General features: G+C 39.2%; 2 protein-coding genes across 2 annotated transcripts; both read left to right on the top strand.

Moving 5' to 3' along the window:
• Positions 1-3526: 3526 nt before the first annotated feature.
• Positions 3527-4453, top strand: LOC127207324 (olfactory receptor 1L6). Its single transcript, XM_051166721.1, has one exon. It carries the CDS (start codon positions 3527-3529, stop codon positions 4451-4453), a length of 927 nt encoding a protein of 308 aa, XP_051022678.1.
• A 12906-nt stretch (positions 4454-17359) lies between these two features.
• LOC127207382 (olfactory receptor 1L6-like) lies at positions 17360-18289 on the top strand. The gene has a single exon (XM_051166778.1). It carries the CDS (start codon positions 17360-17362, stop codon positions 18287-18289), a length of 930 nt encoding a protein of 309 aa, XP_051022735.1.
• Positions 18290-20399: the final 2110 nt, after the last annotated feature.

The following is a 20399-nucleotide window of genomic DNA, read 5'->3' as shown; positions in this document are numbered from 1 at the left end:
TGGGAGAGAAAGTGGAGAGGGGAAACCATAATCAGGTATGTTGTGTGAAAAAAAAATATCTATTTTCAATAAAAGGGAAAAATGGTATTACAGGCTTCCATTCCTGGTGTGGGTTCTAAAAAAATTATCCTGATTTACCCAATCATCTCCACTGCACATGATGGCCTGTTTCTCTTCAGGCATGCAAAAAGAAATGCTGATTAGTCAGAATTGCTTTCTGGAGATCACTGGGGGTGATCAGGTGTTCTTGAGTATCTGATGCAGGAGTTTCCTGTGGTCAGGGGTTTGTACTTTAGCTTTGCTCACTATCCCTTCCGGCATAGTGTTCAGAGTATAGTGTCCTGTCAGTCTTCTAGACTTCATTTTTAGCTCCGATTAACATCCCATTTAGAACCTCAAAATATCCTGCTTTCTTTGTGTCTAAAACTTATCTCACAATTTAGAATTTTTCTTTTAGTTTACTTTTCTGAGTTTTCTGTGTACCTGTGAGTTATATAGATAGCCTGTTTTTCCAAATATTCACCTAGTTGTCATAAATGGCACTAGTGTAATACTCTAGTATTTTCTGTTGCTATGAAAGGAATCCTTGTTATCTATTAAGGCTCAACCAAAATCTCTTTCTACATGCAAATACAGATGTATGTAGCTCATTATGGTGATTCGTTTATTCTGTTTCTCTGTGGATGCCCTGACTGTTGTGTCTTATTTAATTATTACATGCTTTAATTTATGATTTAAACAGTTTCTGTCATTATTACATTTTTTTCAGAATTATCTTGTCTGTTCTTAGGCATTTGCTCCTCTAGATAAATATTACCATAACTCTCTTAATTTCCATTAAAAATTCCCTTGGGGTCTCATTAGAGATGCATTAAAATTTTCATGATTTCAGAATTCGTGTTCTCAAAATCTCTTCTTTTTAGAAATACATTATGTCCATTTTTTTTTCAGATCTTCAATTTTGCACTGTTACACTTTCTTCAGAAAACTCTCACTAATTTCTTCCATTTCCTCAGGCTTATTCTCAAGTATTTCTCTGCCTTCTTATGTCATTTAGAGTTTTCTTGAATTACATTTTTAATTCATTCTGTTAATGCCTTTAGACTTATCTGAATTTGAGCATCGTGGTGAAGTATAGCTGGTTCACAAGTTGCTGTCTTCTATTTTCTAGGTGTACAATCATATTGCCTGCAAAGGGTGGCAACCTCATTTTTTTTTTTTAACATTTATGCCTCCATGTTTCTTTAGCTTTCTCTTGTGTACTGTTTTAGTCCATTATCTGAGCCAGGTACCTGAACAGTGCCAGAAGGTGCCATACTTGTGACTTGTTTCCTAAATATTAGTGTGGTTTGAACTCTTACACACTAAGCATTGTGTTACTACATGAATGTTTAGCATGAGAACTTCATAGTCACCTGTTTTTAATCCTTTGACAATTTCACACATGTATACCGAGTTTTGTACATTTTCACTTTCTGCTTCCCTCTCTTCTTTCCCTTGTCTTCCTGAAGTGTTTCTCCTTCACAATAAGCCCTCTCATACTTTGACGTTCTTTTGTTTGAGGCCCACTGAGCTGAATAGTTAGTTGATTTGTATGAATGGAATGTTGCTTGTCAGAAAGTGAGAAATGTATCCCTAGCTATGCCATTGAAGAGAATGACTCCTCCCCAGTACCCATTAGCTTCAGATAGCCCCTTATGAGTTACTACCCAATGCATGATGAAATGGTAATAGGTCTATTATTTGTACAGGTAACCATGGCTTCATCGAGGTACAGTGTCTGTGGTACAACTTTAAGGCACTGTTTCATAGCACTTTACTCCAACCTTTGGCTCCGGCATTCTTTCTGCCTTATCTCCTGTGACATTTCCTGACTTTGGAGGGAGGAAAGTAGATGGCCTGTTTAAGGCAGATCACTCCATGTTCACCTGTACTCTGCACTTTGACAAACTGTGATCCTTTCATTAACTACTGTCCACTACAAAAAGAAATTTCTCTGATGAAGTCTGGAAGCAGCACAAATGTATAGGTCTAGTCATTAAGAACGCAATTTGATCTCATGCCTGTTTAGCAAAACAACAGTAGTAGGTTCTCCCATATGGCCTATGACCTTTCTAGCCACAGGCTCTTAACAAAGGCATAAATTCCCTTCTGTATACTGGGCTCCAAATCCAATCAGAAAGCAGTTGGTTGCCCCCCATAATAGCAATGCCATCACTGCACTGGTAGCCCTATATTACTGGGCAGGTTATCACTGGAAGTCATAGACTCCAAATTGAGTAACATCGTTGGTGACTTTTTTGCCGTAGCAGCTTGTTACATAGCAACTTCTAACAATGTAGACAGTGCTCAGAATGAAGGAGCCTTCCATTTCAGATCGAGCTTTACTGCTCAGTGTCTTACAAATTAAGTATGTAGCATCTTCAGCAAAATGGTCTCATGGTCTGGCTCTGGTGGGAAATTAAGAATGTTGATGTTGACTGGAGTGCTTGGGAGGTCTCTGGGGCCTCTTTGAGCAAGACCTTGCATGGAGAGATCTCACGTGCTGTAGGGATTTTCACTGATGATGCTTAGCTTCTGAGAGGAGCATTATCCACATATTCAGGGTGGTTTTGTTCAAACATTTTTTAATTATCATTTTAATATAATCACAAAATAGGAGGTTTCCATGTGGTTTTCCGTTAATCCTTGGCTTTATTTAACCTTTCCTCCACTCTCCCCACTCCCTCATCACTCGGCCGTCATTTCTGATATAAACCTTTCCACTCCAAGTATTCCTGCCACGCCAGGTTTATAAAGGTGCTCACCTAGTCTCAAAGTATTCTTGTAGAGAGGAAAATTAATAAGTTTTAAAACATACTATCAGTAGAATAGGTACTGGCTTGTATTACTCCTCTTGAGTGATTTTCTTGGGGTAGAGTTTATAATTAAAGATTATAATGTATGAACAATATTTAAATAAAGGCTAATAAATATTTCTTCTGCAGATACAAAAAAAAATCTTATCCAAATTCTACAGATTTCAAGGGCATTGATGAATTCCAGTGCTTATTTGCCTACTTTCCATGCTTTGGCCACCACCTCCAAAACTATGTCAAGAACATAAATGGGAGGACCTCACTGATAAAGATGCATTGTAAGAAAATAAGCTGCTTCAGGAGAAACACAGCTTCTTACTCTGAAAGGGAAAGGAGTAAGCTAAGGAATTGGTCAAGAAGGCACCTGAGACGAATATACAGAAATAAGAATAACTCTGGTAAATTAGGTAACACAGATATTACTTACTAGCCAAGCACGGGAGACCTTCAGTGTGTAATTTAGTAAATAGCAGAGTTGTATCTTTGTGGTTCTATGTTAGGTATCCTTTTAATTTATTTTTCTGTCAATTCTTAGAAAATATTATTTAAAATCATAGCAAATAGTGAAAATTTTTTTTAACAAACTTGAAGTTAGAGAAGTATGCAGATGAAATTTTGTCTCACATATTTCCTACAACCTCTGTAAAAAAGGATCCTGAAACAGAGAGATGAACAACCACAGCAGCAGCACCTCGGACTTCGTCCTGCTGGGTCTCTCTTCCAGTCCCTGGATGCAGAAACCCCTTTTTGTCATCTTCTTCATCATGTACCTGGTCACTGTGGTGGGGAATGTGCTCATCATCCTGGCCATCCGCTCCGACAGCAGGCTCCACACCCCCATGTACTTCTTCCTCAGCAACTTGTCATTCATGGACATCTGTTTCACAACAGTCATTGTGCCCAAGATGCTAGTGAACTTCCTCTCAGAGACAAAGACTATCTCCTACGTGGGATGCCTCATTCAGATGTACTTCTTTATGGCTTTGGGGAACACTGACAGCTACCTGCTGGCCTCCATGGCCATTGACCGACTGGTGGCCATCTGCCACCCTTTACATTATGATGTGGTGATGAGGCCACGGCGCTGCCTCCTCATGCTGCTGGGTTCCTGCACCATCTCCCATCTACATGCCCTGTTCCGTGTCCTCCTCATGTCCCGCCTCTCATTCTGTGCCTCCCATGTCATTAAGCACTTTTTCTGTGACACCCAGCCTTTGCTGAAGCTGTCCTGCTCTGACACATCCTCCAGCCAGATTGTGGTCATGACAGAGACCCTGGCTGTCATTGTGACTCCCTTCCTGTGCATCCTCTTCTCCTACCTGAGAATCATTGTCACTGTGCTCAGGATCCCCTCCGCAGCGGGAAAGTGGAAAGCCTTCTCTACCTGTGGCTCTCACCTCACTGTAGTGGCCCTGTTCTATGGGAGTGTCATCTATGTCTACTTCAGGCCCCTGTCCATGTACTCAGTAGTGAAGGACCGGGTGGCTACTGTTATGTACACCGTGGTGACTCCTATGCTGAATCCTTTCATCTACAGCCTGAGGAACAGAGATATGAAGAGAGGTTTGAGGAAGTTAATGGACAGAGTTCACTAATAGAAAGGTCAAAATGGGACTAGACAGATGGCTCAGTAATTAAAAGCATGCAGAGGATTTGATTCCAGTTCTCAGAACCCGTGTCAGGTGTCTCACAATGGCATGTAACTCTATCCCCATGAAGCCAGCACCCTCTTCTGGCCTCTGCGGGCACCACCACCCAACGTGTGCATACTCATGCACAGGCACACACAACTCATAAATAATGTTTTAAAGATTAAAAACAGGGAGTTATCATATTTGATATATGATCTAAGACATCAGTAAATTATCCTTCCTTTCTACACATTTTCATAAACATATCCCTTATCAGTGGCACTGGGCTCCAATAAAGTCATTGACTTAAAAACAAAATATTTGGTTTCTAGCAATGGTTTTTGCAAAATGCATGTTTAATATCAGGTCATATCCTACCAGATACCCAGTATTTATCAATTGTCTAAGGCACAGTGGTGTAATAATTATTTTGGATGAATAACACTTTAATACTTCTGATAATGCCATAATCAAGTAACTAGAGATTACTGTTAGATTTCAGGTGAGGAATATGTGCAGGTTTGGTGTAGTTGAAAAGAACCTCTTATAGGAAGTAGTCAAGGAATGGGACTTGCCATTTAACAGGGGTTGCTTCAAAAGATGAAGAAACAATCACAGCACTTTCAGTAAAGTGAAACTCACTCAAATGTAGAATCAATAAACATCAAAGTAGAGCTTTGGGAGGCTACTTCAGTTTTGGTAATGAAATCACAGCTAGAAAAATAAAGTACATCTTTTGGCTTTCTGGTCAAGTATCTCTGCCAGACTTATTCGCAGGACAGGAACTATTGAGGACTTGCTTATCCTGTACTGGCGTGAGGCCGTTGACTCTACCTGCATCTAAGCTGCCCATTTTTAGTCAGATTCTGTTTGTGGTAGAAATAAGGACATTTTCCCCAGCGGCTTGTTTGCCACATTTGAAGCCATCTCCATAAGGAGGCTCTTTGACACTCATCGTCTTCTTTGAGGTCAGCTGGGTGTTATCAGTAGTTAACTTGTCTTGTTGTCAAAGAAATTTAAATGCCATATTCTGTGTGTCTCTGAGGTTTTTGAAGACCTTATGCAACTGTTTTACCTCATATGTCGATAGAGTTATATCTATCTTTTAGACTTAGGATATATTTCCTTGTGCTAAAATCTGACAAGTATTTGGCATGGCCATGAGGCTCCAACATTATAGAGAGTGTTGGGTGACTGTTCAGGCAGTAGATTGTCTAAGTCAATTTGTACATTTTGGAAACTGCTAACCCACTCTGCTGGTTCACTCAGGAATTTAAGTTCTATTCCTTCTCAAGTCCCTGAGGGGCATTGAAGGCCAGATAGTAGTTTTACAATCAAGTTTAGTTGGTTAGGGGATAAGATCATTTTAGATCAAGATAAAGAAGTTAAGTTATTAGAGTTGAGATAGGACATATATTGAATTTCATTCAGAAATTCAGACCCAACAAGACAGGAAAGACGTTTACCTCAAGCTGGACAAATACAAGTAGCCAAACCACTGTGAATGTAACATGTATAGAACTAATGATTCTCATGATTGTCACATGGTTCTCCCTGCTGTATGTAGTTTGTTTTATATATGTGTAATAAAACAAATGTATTTTTAAAATAAATAAAGTACAAAAATACTTACTCTACTTATTAACATGCCTGTGTCAAGACATTGTGAACTCTCAGTATCCAATTCTCTCTCCTACATCTTTAATTATTTCTTTCTTCTCAGGTTTAAAATTGTCAACAAGATTCCTTTCATATTCTATAAAATGTAGTGTTGTGCCAATCAGGAAAATCTAAATTGTGCTGTGGAAAGAGACAAGGAGAACAGTCACAAAACTCTAACCCTGCAATTTACTTCAAATTTACACTCTATGTCCATCATAGAAAAGTACAAAAGTGATACTCATTTTCAACAGCCAAGAAAGCCAAAATTATGATAGCATCACCATGGTAAGCATTAGTCACCATTCTGCCCCAAAATAAGAATATATCTTGAACCCCCTTATGGAAATGTCTTCAAATGTGGCAAACAAGCCACTGGACAAAAGGTCCTCATTTCTGCCACAGACAGAATTCTGCCTTAAAAAAATGGGCAAGCTTGGATGCAAGCAGGGTGAATGGCCAAACTCTGACAAGACAGGGTAAGCAAGTCTTCAATAGCTCCTGCTTCACAAATATGTCTGTCAGATAAATTGGGCCAGAAGGATGAAGATGATGCTCCAACATTATAGTTTTGGGTGACTATTCAGGTAGTAAACTGTCATTTTTTTTTCATTTGGGAAGCTGCCAACCTGCACTTCCATTTCACTCAGGTAATTAAGTTTTATTCCTTCTCAAGTCTCTGATGGAGTTGAAGACCAGAAAGTTTAGTCTTACAATTAATCTTAGTTAGTTAGGGTTTAAGATGTTTTGAGATCTAGATAGATGTTTTAACTTGATAGAGATGAGTTATGATACATATTGATTTTCATTCAGAGTTTTAGACTCAACAAGATAGGAATGATATTTACTTCAAGTTTGCCAAATACAAATAGCCAAATCATTATGAAGGTAATATTTATATAATTCCTGGTTGTTTCATGGTTATTCCTGCTGTATGTAGTTTATTTTATTTATGTGTGTTTATGTGTAATAATAAATGTATATGTTAAAAAAGAAATATAATAAAAAAACTAACTAAAAAAAGTATTTCTTGAAGAACTCATACTGTCAAACCAGTACTCTTGTCCAGAAATAATTCAAACCACTTGTGACTAGAACTTACTAACCATGTTATCCCAAAATTCCATCCAAATAAAAGGACCCAGTGAGATTGGGCAAAGTTCTTGTAAGACAAGCATTCATTCAGAAGTATTTGTTGACAGTATTAATAACTTCTGCAAAGCTGTAAAAATTCTCATTTTATCTATCTATCTACCTATTTATCATCTATCCATCCACACATTTATCCATCTATCTATTGATTCGTCTCCATCCACCCATTTATCCATCTATTTATTGATTCGTCTCCATCCATTTGTGTGTGTGGGTATCATCTCATCATCTATCAATCCATCCATTATCTATTCACACATTTATCTATTCATCTATCAATCCATCCGTCCATCCATCCATCCATCCATCCATCCATCCACCCACCTATTTCCTTCTGTCTCAAATATTTCATCAAGTTCTCACACACACAGTTCTTCTGGTCAGAATCTTTTTATTTATACCACATAAGATACTTGGTCTTAAAGATATACCAAGGGATATATGGTGTGGAATGGTACACAGACACATCAATCTTCCTGTTATTGCCTCTATTTGTCACCTTTCAGTAATCAGGGAATAACTAGAAGCTAGAAATGAAGCACAATTTGCAATAGTTTTCATATCTGTACAGTTTCGCCTAGAATTCACATGCCATACAATGCCATACAATTTACAATTAGTCTTTTTTTTTTCATGCTCAGTTCACTATAATGAGACATTTTAGAATGTGAATAAATCCTGGTATAGGCCAAATAAATAAATATGTAAATCATATCTTCCATTATCTTATAAAGCTCAGCCCACTGGCCTTAAAATGGTAAGTTATTTTGTTTATCCCTCCTTCATTCTGCCATCAGCCCTAGATTTCTTTTTCTGAATAAAAGCATAACAATTTCACAGATGAGACATGGTAAATCCTACCCTCCTGGAGCCATTGGACGCGTAGAGGAACAGCTGAGTCACCATCACCAGAACAAGGGATAAGAATAGCTAACATCTGAAGATGAGCCAGGATCTTGGAAGATAAAACAACAGGCAAATATTAAAGACGTACTCTGATGTAGTGTTTGCCCAGAAAACAAGAATGAGTAGAAATCTTAGAAACAAGGTATCTTTGGACTTGAATCTATATTCATAGTTTCTCAACTATGTCATCTTGTCAAGGTGTTTAATAAAAGTGAACCTTAGTCCCCACACCTACAAAAATCAAGAACACCTTCCATTGACAACTAGATAATGAAAATGTGATACCTATATGCTATAGGATACTATTAATCATGAAATTTGTAGGTAAGTTGACAGACCTAGAAAAGATCATATTGAATGAGAGATAACCCCGAAAAACAAACATCACAAGTTCTTTCTCACCTAATTTTTCATAGCTCCAATTTTTCAGATATATGTGTATAGCCTGGAATAACTGTGGAAACCAAGAAAGTAAGAAGAGGTCATGGCTGAGAGTAACAGAGAAGGAAATAACAAGCTACAAGAGATCTGAAAGGTAAATGTGAAGAAAGGGGGGGATCAAATGGGTGGATTGATAGATGAAAAGATAAATGTGTGAATAGATAATGGATAGATGGATAAATGATGATACACACACACACACAAATGGATGGAGATGAATCAATAGACAGATGGATAAATGGGTGGATGGATAGATGATAAATAGGTAGATAGATAGAAATGTGGAGATAAATACAGAAGAAAGAGGGAAAGTAAAATGGCAGTAAGGATATCTGAAAAAGTCATAGAGAACCTACCTAAAAATACCTATAGAACACAGACGTCTACATATAAATTTTATATATAGTTTAAATTTAAAAATTCCAATCTGGGCTGACAATGCTCCACCCAAGACCCATATACTCTATAAAAAAAATCACAACACCAGACATGAGAAGCCTTTTTTTGAGTTGTTCATCTGAGTTGTCAAAAGAGACTCCCAAAATATCACATCATTGCTCCCGAGAGGTCGAAGGTATGTCCCTATTGTTAAAGACACCATGCACTTTAGTCACAGGACAAAAGGACCTGACCTGGATGACAAGTTTCATGGTACAAGAAGGTGCCATGCAAATTTCCAAAGGGAAGAAGCTACTAACAATCCTACGCAGCTACCACTCCTATGGATCACAACGATGGCCAGCATGGTATGGGAGCAACCATAAGGGTGTAGTAGTGGCACACATACCTAGCGGTAACCAACAGCTCCATAATTGGACTTAAGACTGAATCGTAGAGATGGGAACCATGCCTAGCACCATAAGCTAGCCAAGTGCTCTAAGCTAGTATTAGTCATACATTTTGGATGAGGACCACTTCACTAAACCACCATAATTCTTAATTAGACTCTGAGTACTTATCCTTTACCACAATTAAGTGTAGTTCTCATCCTTCAATTGAGGAAATTTCTCTTTTCACCATATGGGAACCATTACAGAAACTAAAACTGATCAGAATTCTGACTTATGGAGACCAGTCCCAGTTGATACATCTATAACACATCTTCTACATATAAAGAATTATTGCAGAAGGGAAGGCAAAAAGGTTGAAAGAACCAGAAGAACAGGAAGTCTGCTGTGATATTGTATCTCCTAAAAATGTCAGAGAAGCTGTACCCATGAAGTGTGTCTTACCAACATGGTTGCCTAAACATAACCTTATCAATGAAATGCCAACAGACACATTAGCTATTAGAAGATGTATTAACTATATTAATTTCCAGTATTAACATATTGAAAGAGGGATCACTCAGGAGAAATCAGCCATACACAGGGAACTACAGGCAGCTAAGAATGCTGAGAATGAGAGAAATAGTGTTCCCCAGGGAAGAGTACTCCAACTGGTTATCCAATACCAACTGGTCGGCCCCGAAAATATACATACAAATAGCTGTATATCTATGAATGAGCGTGAACAAATTTTTTTGAAAGAGATCATTAATTTTAATAAGAGCAGGGGGTGCATAGAAGGTGCTAGAGAGGGGAATGGTGTAATTATAATACACCTTCAAAGGATGAAAAATAGCAAGAACACTACACTTTTAAGCATCTGCACACAGTGTCACCTAGGGCCCAGTTGGCTGTTATTACATGAGCAGTGTTCTTGGCTCTGAGGCAGTTGATTCTCCAGGCAATCTTCTCTTATAGCTTATCTTAGTAAATGTCTAGACGTAGACCTTGAAATCTAGAGAAATATACGTTCCACCCCTCCCCCAAATTACAGCTTCTCATTGACTGATTTAAGTACAGGGACCTCAGATCTCCACTCCTAGGGTTTTAACCACAGAACCAAACATCCTCTGTCAGCAGCCCCCAGCCTACCACTCTCCATATACCTCAATTTCCTTCAAAATCACAATGGCAACAAACCACTAATTATTTAAGATGTGAAGAAAGTTGTGAACCCTGAGGCTCCACAGGATCTGTTCTCCCAAGTCTCCCTTCTTAATGAGATCCCTGGGGTTGGTGGAAGGAAAGACTGGCTGTCTCCTTGGAGTGAGGTCATGTGAAGGGTAAATAATCTCCTTCCAGGTCTCCACCCCTAATTCACAGTTACTGAAATCTAAAGAGGGCAGTGGTGGTAGCTCGTGCAGGAGAAAGACATATGTTCCTCATGTCTGGAGCAAGATTTGAAATATTATTATTCTAAAAAAAAAAGATAGGAGCGTGGTGAGAAGACGAAGATATGTGTGCACCCACAGGTGCACACACACAGACGCACATTCAACCACACACAAAAAATCAAGTCCGCACATCCCACATCAAGCCCTCACTGTCTTCAAATGCCCTCTTTCTCTTCTAAACACCACAGCCAATGACACTTCTGAGAGAATGCCTGGACCCTTAATTTTGTACCCTGGAGGTCATCAACCCTTACCTGAGTAAGTAGCTGTTATCTTTAACTCTACCACCACCCACAAGTCCTACAACCATGGCTTGTTATGCATGGATATTATTTGTGTTTATGATGCTTTCGTTTTACAAATATGAAATTTGGGGCTCAACATGGCTGAAACTATGGACCAAGTCATTTGCCCCTACTTCCTAGATTTAGAGATTGTTCCTTAAGTTTCCAGTACCACAGACTTTATGCTTACATAATAAAGGAAGTGTTTATTTTTAATAAGACTCTACCAATAAAAAGGGTCTCGGTACTTTGTGAGAAAGAGTGGTAGCTGCCATGACAGTGACAGGCAAAAGCCAGCTTCTCTAGACCCAGCCCTACCTACTTGTCCCTAAACCCAGAGCTGCTGGGGAAAGTTGCAAATCCTCTGGCCTCGTTTATCATGCTCCATATAATCATACAAGAGAGTGAAAGGGAGAGAAAACATCCAGCAAGGCTGAATTGTCATAGCACTCCTACTGATGCTACCTCATGACATCAGGGAAATCACTCCTCACTGAGCCTCATTTTTTCTATTAAATAAAACATATTAATATCGTCTGGCACAGTTATACAGCAAGAGTATCAAGAATTTGAGGATATCTTGGGCTACAAAGCAAGTCTGAGGCCAGCCTAGACAGCAACCTAAGACTCTTGCTTTAAACATAGACCCCCAAAAAAGCATATTATTTAAATTTTCTTTTTTTTTTTCTTTTTAATTTTTTCACTTTACATGCCAACTGTAGCCCCCTGCCTTGTCACATCCTGGTCCCACCCTCCCTCCCCTAGTGCTCAGAAAGGGGAGGCCTCCTCCCCTATCATCAGACCTCAACCTATCAAGTCTCATCTGGACTGTCTGCATCCTCTTCCTCTGTGGCCTGGCAAGGCTGCCCCACCAGGGGGAAGTGTTAAACAAGTGGGCACCAGAGTCCATATCAGAAGCAGGCTCTACTCCCCACATTGTGGGACCCATGCTGCCTGTCTACTATATCTGAGCAATGGGTCTAAGTCCTCCCCATGCATGGTCCTTGGTTGGTGCATTAGTCTCAACAGCACCCCCACTCCCACCCAGATTTTATGTCTCCATTGTTCTACTTGTGGAGGTCCTATCCTCTCAAGTACCTTTAATGCTCCAACTCTTTCCTAAGACTCCCTGTTGTGAGTCTAAGCATCAGCTTCAGTCCCCTGCTGGATGGAGTCTTTCAGAGGACCTCTATGAAAGATTCCGGTCTTCCCACTACATTTTATGTGGTCATTCAATACATGCAATGCATAAATAGAATTCCCCCATTAATGAAAACACTTAGAACCTTTCTGTCCATAACTCCTATCAGCCTCCTGACCCTTCCAGATGCTCCCATGGCACACAATCTGGAAACTTATGAATTGGGCAAGTTCTAAGACAGTTCATAATATTCTGTTCCTCATGACTTTACATTGTCACATGAAATGCTTTACCACATGGGGAGATTCCTCTTTGTCCCTGGTACCCTGAAATGGAGACAACACTTGAGTGGATTATGGATCAGTTAGCCTAAGAAAGAAAAACACCAACATCATTAGGAATGTCAGCTAACATGGAGGCTGGTTAGGCTCAGCTCCCACGCTTAGTAAGTTCCACTCTTGAGTTTCAATCCAACTCAAGTAGATTTCAAAGTATCAAAGGTTACAGTTTAGAAAATAGCAGACTCTTTACTGGCCATGCTTGAACTGATGGCTTTGCACCTCTGCTCCTGGTGAGCACATGTTTTGAGGAACAAAACAGAAAAGGAAATCCTCTGAGTTCTATTTAAGACTTGAGATTCTTTTTCTTGTACAGACTTTGAATATAAAGAATCCAATTAACCACATGTTACCAGCACTGTGCCACTTTAATTTACTTGTTGTTCTGTGTTCTTACTCACCTGTGAACATGTGTGCACTGGCTTTTATTACTCCCTGATTCTAATGTGTTTAATGTTCAGGGACATGTGTTACTGTGTTTTATTTTAACTTACATGAAGCATGTTGTGCTATGAATCTCATTCGCCTTCTTATTTTTTGCACCCAGAATATGTATTTCTTCTTAAAAATCCATCAATTTGGCTCTGGAAAATTCTAGTCCATTATTGATAAACAGATTCAAGGTGTGGTTCTGTCCCATTTATCAGCCCAGTGATAGACACCCAGACTGCCTCAAACAAATGACAGCACAAAATATCCCCATCTGTGAGTTTCCCTATGGCAGCATCTCTCCAAAAAATACATGTAGGAGAACTGCTGGGTCACAAAATACTGAAAAACCAAATTTCTCTTTAGTTGAGTGTATCAGTCTACACATATAGTATACATGAGTCCATACATACCCACATCCCTATCAGCCTCTGTTCGTACCATCCACACTAGCAGTTGCTAAACTAACAAATATAAAGAAAAACATTGCTTATTTTAATTCACTTCCAAAATAATCATTGAATTTGAGCATCCATTGACACACATGATAACCTTTCAGCTTTCTCATACACTCATGTATTGGTGTTCTTATATTTATCTTGCTGAAGGAAAGGTAATCATTGACTTTTGTGGATGTCAGCACATCAACTCTTAGGCATTTCAAGCATCATCTAGTCTTTGCTGTGCCTGTTTTACCTAACATTGTGTTGTAAACAACTTAAGTTTTGTCTTTCAGCTTCTTTTTCTAAAATTGTATTTTTACTAAATATTTATATATAGATATATATTTATATTATTACACATAAATTCAATAAACTACCTACAGCAAGAAGAACCAGGAAACAATCAGGAAACACACACACACACACACACACACACACACACACATATATATATATATATATGTTACATTCATAGTGCTTTGGTTATGTATATTTGACAGTCTAGAAGAAAGCATCTTTCCTATCTTGGTGAGTCTAAAATTATGAATATAAATCACTATCAATCATATCTCATCATTATCAACTTAAAATATCTATCTAGACCTAAAAATGTCTTAGCCCCTAAGCAACTAAGCTTAATTGTAAAACTAAACTATCTGGTCTTCAACCCCATCAGAGACTTGAGAAGGAGTAAAATTAATTACCTGAGTATACAGGGAGTGCAGGTTAGCAGCTTCCAATATGAGAAGATGACAGAGACAGTTTGCTGCCTGAACAGTCACCCATAACTCTCTAAAACGTTGTAGAATCATCTTCAGCATTCTGGCTCAACATATCTGACAGACATATTTGTGAGGCAGGAACAATTGAAGACTTGCTTACCCTGTCTTGGCAGAGTTCAGCCATCCACTCTGCCTGCATCCAAGCTTGCCCGTTTTTAGGCAGAATTCTGTTTGTGGCAGAAATGAGGACATTTTGCCCAGTGGCTTGTTTGCCATGTTTGAAGCCATCTCCATAAGGAGGTTCTTTGATGCTCATCATCTTCTTTGAGGTAGGTTGCATGTTGCCAGGAGTTAACCTGTCCCATTGTCAATTAATCTTTAAAATAATAAAAACACATTTAAATATCATATTCTGTAGGACTCTGAGGTTTTGTAGATCTTATCTAACTATTTTACCTTATCTGTCTATAGAATCATATCAATCTGTTATACCAAATCATTTGGAAGAAATCTTAAGAGAATGATGCCCCATTTCCCTTAAGGGGGGTTGGGTATGTCTTTGGTTGCTTCCAGCACTTTGAAAGTGCTATTACAGGCTGTTTAGGATAATTATACAAGTTAATTGTTAGTTGATCAAATCATGGTCATATCAATTACTATTTTATTTTTAATTACAAAAATATACATCCTAGATGTAACCGATTTCTACATTTTTAATTGTAATAGATACATTGTCTTTCCTCTCTTTCACTTTTTCCCCATGTTTTGTTTGTTTTGTGGGGTTTCTTTTCTCACTTGGGAATTGAACCCAGAGCCTCTCAAGCATGTTAGACAAACACTCTTATTAGGAAGCTACGTTCTCATCCCATTTTAAATTTTCATTGGAATACAAAGTCTCACTAAATTGCCTGGACTGAATGGTGATCTTCTTAGCCACCCAGTTCTCTCTCTTCATCCACCTGCAATATCTATTTATTTCCACTTCTGTGTGAGATTCAAGCATCCTCCCTTAGGCCCTCCTTGTTACTTACCTTCTTTGGGTCTTTGAATTATAGTATAGTTATCCTGTATTGTACGTCTAACATCCTCTTATAAGTGAGTATATACCGTGTGTGTTTTCTAGGTCTGGGTTACCTCATTCAGGATGATATTTTCTAGTTTCATCCAGGGAGGAGTACACCAACCTACCCACAAAACCTTTGACCCAAAATTTACCCTGCTGACAAAAATGTGCAGAGATGAAGATGGAGCTTAGATTGAAGGAATTTCCGACCAATGCCTGGCCCAACCTGAGATCCACCCCATGGAAGATTGACAACCCCTGACATTATGAACAATAGTCTGCTATGCTTGCAGACAGGAGCCTATCAGAGTTGTCCTCTGAGAGGCTCCACCCAGCAGCAGATCAAAAACAGATGCTGAGACCCATAGCCAAACATCAGGCAGAGCTCAGGGAGTCTTGTGGAAGAGTTGGGAGGGGAGGATATAAGGCCCTCAGGGGACAAGAACTCCATGAAAAGGCCAACAGAGTCAACCAACCTAGGCCCATGGGGGCTTACAGAGGCTGAAACACCAACCAAAGAGCAAGAATGGGCTGGTCCTAGGGCCCTGCACTATGTAGTTGATGGGCAGCTTGGTTTTCATGTGGGTACTCTAACAAGTGGAGTGGTGGCTGTCTCTGACATGAACTCTGTTGCATGCTTCTGGATCACTTTACCCTAACTGGGCTGCCTTGTCTGGCCTCAATGAAAGAGGATGTGCTTAGTCCTGAAATGACTTGATGTGTCAGGCGGATTAGTATAGAGGGGGGCTCCCTTTTTCTGAGAAGACTAGAAGAGGGGAAAGGGGGAAGAGAATGGATGAAGGGACTGGGAAGGGAGAAGGGAGGGGCCTGCCATTGGGGTGTAAAGTGAATAAATAAAGTTATTTTTAAAAGGAATTTCTTACCCATGGTAAGTACCCAGAGTTACAGGCTTGCATTTATACACCCAAGCTCACTTTTATTTCATCAGTACATCGATTCCTATGGGATATTTTATGAAAAAAAATACATTTATTAGGGTATTTGCTCATGTCTACTTTCTGTTCATATTTTATTTATTCTCCCATAAGCTATAAAGTTCTTCTTGCCCTGTGAGGTTTCTCTAAGTCTTTTGAAGTAGATCCTTGTCTAGAAATGTTTCTGTGGCTTGTGTGCTTTGATATCTATCTCTGTGTCAGGCTCTCAGATTCAACTTACAAGCCCTTGCTTTGAGGTTATTTTTCTTTATCCTTGGAGGCAATGCCCCGCTCACTCTCCACATTCACACCTTTGCACATAAATCCTGTAGCTGGCCCTGTGTTTGTTCTCTGCCTCTTTCCTCTCTAGCTAAGCTGGACGCTGTCTGCTGTAGAACATGAGACACCATCTGCGTGGAACACCAAGCCCAACGTTAAGTCAACAGAGTTCTATGGGAAGTGATCCTTCACCTTCCTACTCACATTAGATAGTTATGCACTCTGCTTGGCATGTGAAACTTCCAAAACAAGCCACTCCTAGCCTAGACTTTTGCCCCCATATTTTAAGCTAACAAATGAATTACAAAAGTATTTTTTTCTCAAGATGAATTTGACCCAGGATGCATCCCTACAGTGCATATGGGACTTCTACAAGGAAATCTTGGGACCCCTACTTTTCCTTACAAAGGAAGAAGAAAGCTTTTGCTAGAAGCATTAGGTAGAGTAATGTTGCACAGAGAAGGAAGTACTGCAATAAAAACAGGACTAACAGATGTCATCAATATACATTTGGAAATTGAACAAAATGACTATTTTTCTGCACACCTTTCCTATGGTCAAAATAGAATGTGGTTACCATAAAATTTTGTCTTCTGGACAAAGAACAAGAGCTGAAGCACTTTCATTTGAGTTCACAAAATTAGTTACAAAATTTGATGTGAACCCAGAGTACCCCAACACCAGTTCTATGAAGTCATATTACAGACAATATGGCAACCATTATGAGCAGCCTCCTTACACAATGCGTGGACTGGAATACTTCAAGAGGTGTTCCCCCTGGCCCCCAGCAGGCCAAAGACTCCAAGACAAAACACACATCTAACATGCCTTGCATATATTTTGCTTGCAGGACAGCAATGCTCCAGGAAAACCAGAGCCACATAACAGAATTCCTCCTTCTAGGACTGACCAGTGACCCCAGACAACAGGTATGGCTTTTTGCTGGTTTCCTTGCCATGTACCTGGTCAATGTGATTGGCAACTCAGTCATCATTGCATCCATCCAGGGAGATGCTCGCCTACATACTCCCATGTACTTCTTCCTCTCCAACCTGTCCCTGGTGGACATCTGCTTTACCACTGTCATCGTGCCACAGATGTTAGTGAACTTGCTGTCACAAAGAAAGACTATTCTCTTTGCCCAGTGCCTCACTCAAATGTACTTCTTTGTGGCATTTGGTATCACAGACAGTTTCCTCTTGGCTGCGATGGCCGTTGACCGCTATGTTGCCATCTGCAATCCACTTCATTACACCACAGCCATGAGTCCCAGGCGCTGTCGTCTGCTGGTGGTGGCATCCTGGGCTGTGTCCCATCTTCACTCACTCGCCCACACAATTCTCATGGGCCGCCTCTCCTTCTGTGGACCCAATGTCATTCACCACTTCTTTTGTGATGTCCAGCCACTGCTAACACTCTCCTGCTCTGACACGTCTATCAATGAGCTGGTGGCCTTCACAGAAGGCTCTGCCGTGATCATGAGCCCTTTTATCTTTATTGTTGTCTCTTATGTCTACATTGCTCGGACTGTCCTGAGGGTCCCCTCAGGGGGAGGAAGGTACAAAGTCTTCTCTACCTGTGGGTCCCATCTCACAGTTGTAGCTCTGTTCTACGGAACCATAATATCTGTGTACATTCGTCCTTCATCCACCTATTCGGTAACAAAGGACAGAGTGGTCACTGTCATCTATACAGTAGTTACCCCTATGCTGAATCCTTTCATCTACAGCCTTAGGAACAAAGATATGAAGCAGGCCTTGAAGAAGCTGGCTAAAAGAACAGAGTAGAATACTTATATTTCACTACCTGTAGGAGTGAAATCAACAGTCAACAACGTTCAGCTGTGTTTGCGGCATGTATGTTTCTAGACGATGATACAACATCAGAGCAATGCACAGGTACCAAAACAGGTTTGTTCCAGAGACTCATTCTGGAGGACTTCTTAGAGTCTAGGGTGCCCCACTGGCCAAAGTTTTCCTGGTACTTTGTAGAACTACAAGATTCTCCTTCTTACCCCGTCCTCCTTTCTTCCTTGTTTTCTTCCACAGACCTCACGCTGAGTCTGAAGACTTCCACTCATCCACTGACCAATAAATAAATCTCTTACACAATGTGGTGGTTCATTTCTATGTGTTAATGTGGATGTGGTAAGGGATAATCACCTAGCTGGTAAATGTTATTTTCTGGTGTGTTTCTAAGACTGCTTCTAAGAAAAGATTATTATTGCATCCGTGGAACGAACAAAAAAAATCACCTTCATCCACGTGGGTGGGCATCATCCCATCCACCAAGAGCCCACAGAACAAAAAGGCAGACACATCTAATGTACCCTCTCCTTGAGCTAAGACATCCATCTTCTGCCCTTGAAAATCAGCACTCTTCATTCTCAAATCATTCAGACTCAGACGAGGATTTACAGTGCTGACCCCCCTTGTTCGGGGCCTTTAGGAACGGACAACATTGGATTACCTGGGTTTCCAGATTTCAGACCATCGTGAGCCCTCTTAGCTTCCATAATCATGTAAGGAAACCCTCAAGATTCCTGTGTGTGTGTGTGTGTGTGTGTGTGTGTGTGTGTGTGTGTGTGTGTGTTATGATCACACCTTGCCATCTGCTACTCTGAAGCCCTGAGCCAATGCCTCAACAACCTAGCAAACAACTCCACATACTTGGAATTAGCACATACTATAAAGAAACTTGAACAGAAGCACCAGGAGATTGTGGAGGATTTTTACAGCATAAACTAAACATGGAAAAATATTTTGTGCTTCATTTATTATGGTTTTACTCTCTTGTGCATAAAAAAAACACTAGCCTCATATAAGTTCAATAGTGAACAAAATGCCAGCTTTCTGGCCATTTCTAATGGAATGATAAATCTCTGGATATTACTAAACTAGCAATAGTGAGCACAAATCACAATGTATTCTTGTTAATGTAAATGTGTCCTCTTTAGGACTCATGTTCAAGTTTTTAAAAAAGAAGAAATACATAATGGAGGAGCCAGGACATGTTTATTTAATTGACGTTTATTCATTTTTATGAGATTAGGTGTTCCCCTTGAGGTAATGATTTTTTTAATAATGGAAAGAACGTGACAGACTCAAATGCTCATCAACAAGAGAATGAATAGTTCACATTTAACTAAGGATGTTGAATCTTCAAGCTGCACTTCTGAAGTCCAAAACTCACTAAGAGGCAATTCACAGAGTTTCAGTTAATTTATCATATAGCCACATCTGACTGTCATTGACATGTGGCTATTTCTTCCATTTGGTATGAACATTTACTTGCCAAAATATCGATGTGTTTTATGATAGCACACTCAGAAACTAATAGTGGTACCACACAGTAGATGGCATGTTCATAATATTCTTTTCTAAAAAGGGAAAGAATGAGAATTTCAAAACTTTTAAAGTCCCTAGTAATGATGATAATGGTAAAGAAAATATGAAACTTTAACATAGTGTGGTGGGGAAAAATGACCTGTAGCTGTAGCTGTCAACATGAATATTGCAAATATCAGGTTGACTGAAAAAAGATCAATGAATGATTTAATCTATACAAAGAACAAACATAAGCAAATATAAATAGTATGTAGTTTATACATATTTTATAGAAAATAAAATGCAATAAAATTGTTTGTACATGTTTTATTATATTTATATATTATTAATTTAACAATTTTATTAAATTTATTTTAATAAATAGTAATGTTATCAATAATATTTATTAATATCAATTATTTTATTAATGTTTGGTTAATTGCTATTTATTGATGTTGATGTTAATATTAAAATACTTAATATACAATTTTATTAAATTCATCTTTTATTCTTTGAGAATTTTGTAAATGTGTACAATGTATTTTGATAGTGAATCTGCCTCCTAGTCCTT

This window comes from Acomys russatus, chromosome 24 (genome assembly GCF_903995435.1).
Source record: "Acomys russatus chromosome 24, mAcoRus1.1, whole genome shotgun sequence".
NCBI lineage: Eukaryota > Metazoa > Chordata > Mammalia > Rodentia > Muridae > Acomys > Acomys russatus.
Note: the sequence above shows the minus strand (reverse complement) of the source record. Positions and strands in the feature narration are given on the sequence as shown.

Bases quoted from the DNA above. Each gene is read 5' to 3' on its own strand.
- LOC127207324 (XM_051166721.1), top strand. From the start codon at position 3,527: ATGAACAACCACAGCAGCAGCACCTCGGACTTCGTCCTGCTGGGTCTC.
- LOC127207382 (XM_051166778.1), top strand. From the start codon at position 17,360: ATGCTCCAGGAAAACCAGAGCCACATAACAGAATTCCTCCTTCTAGGA.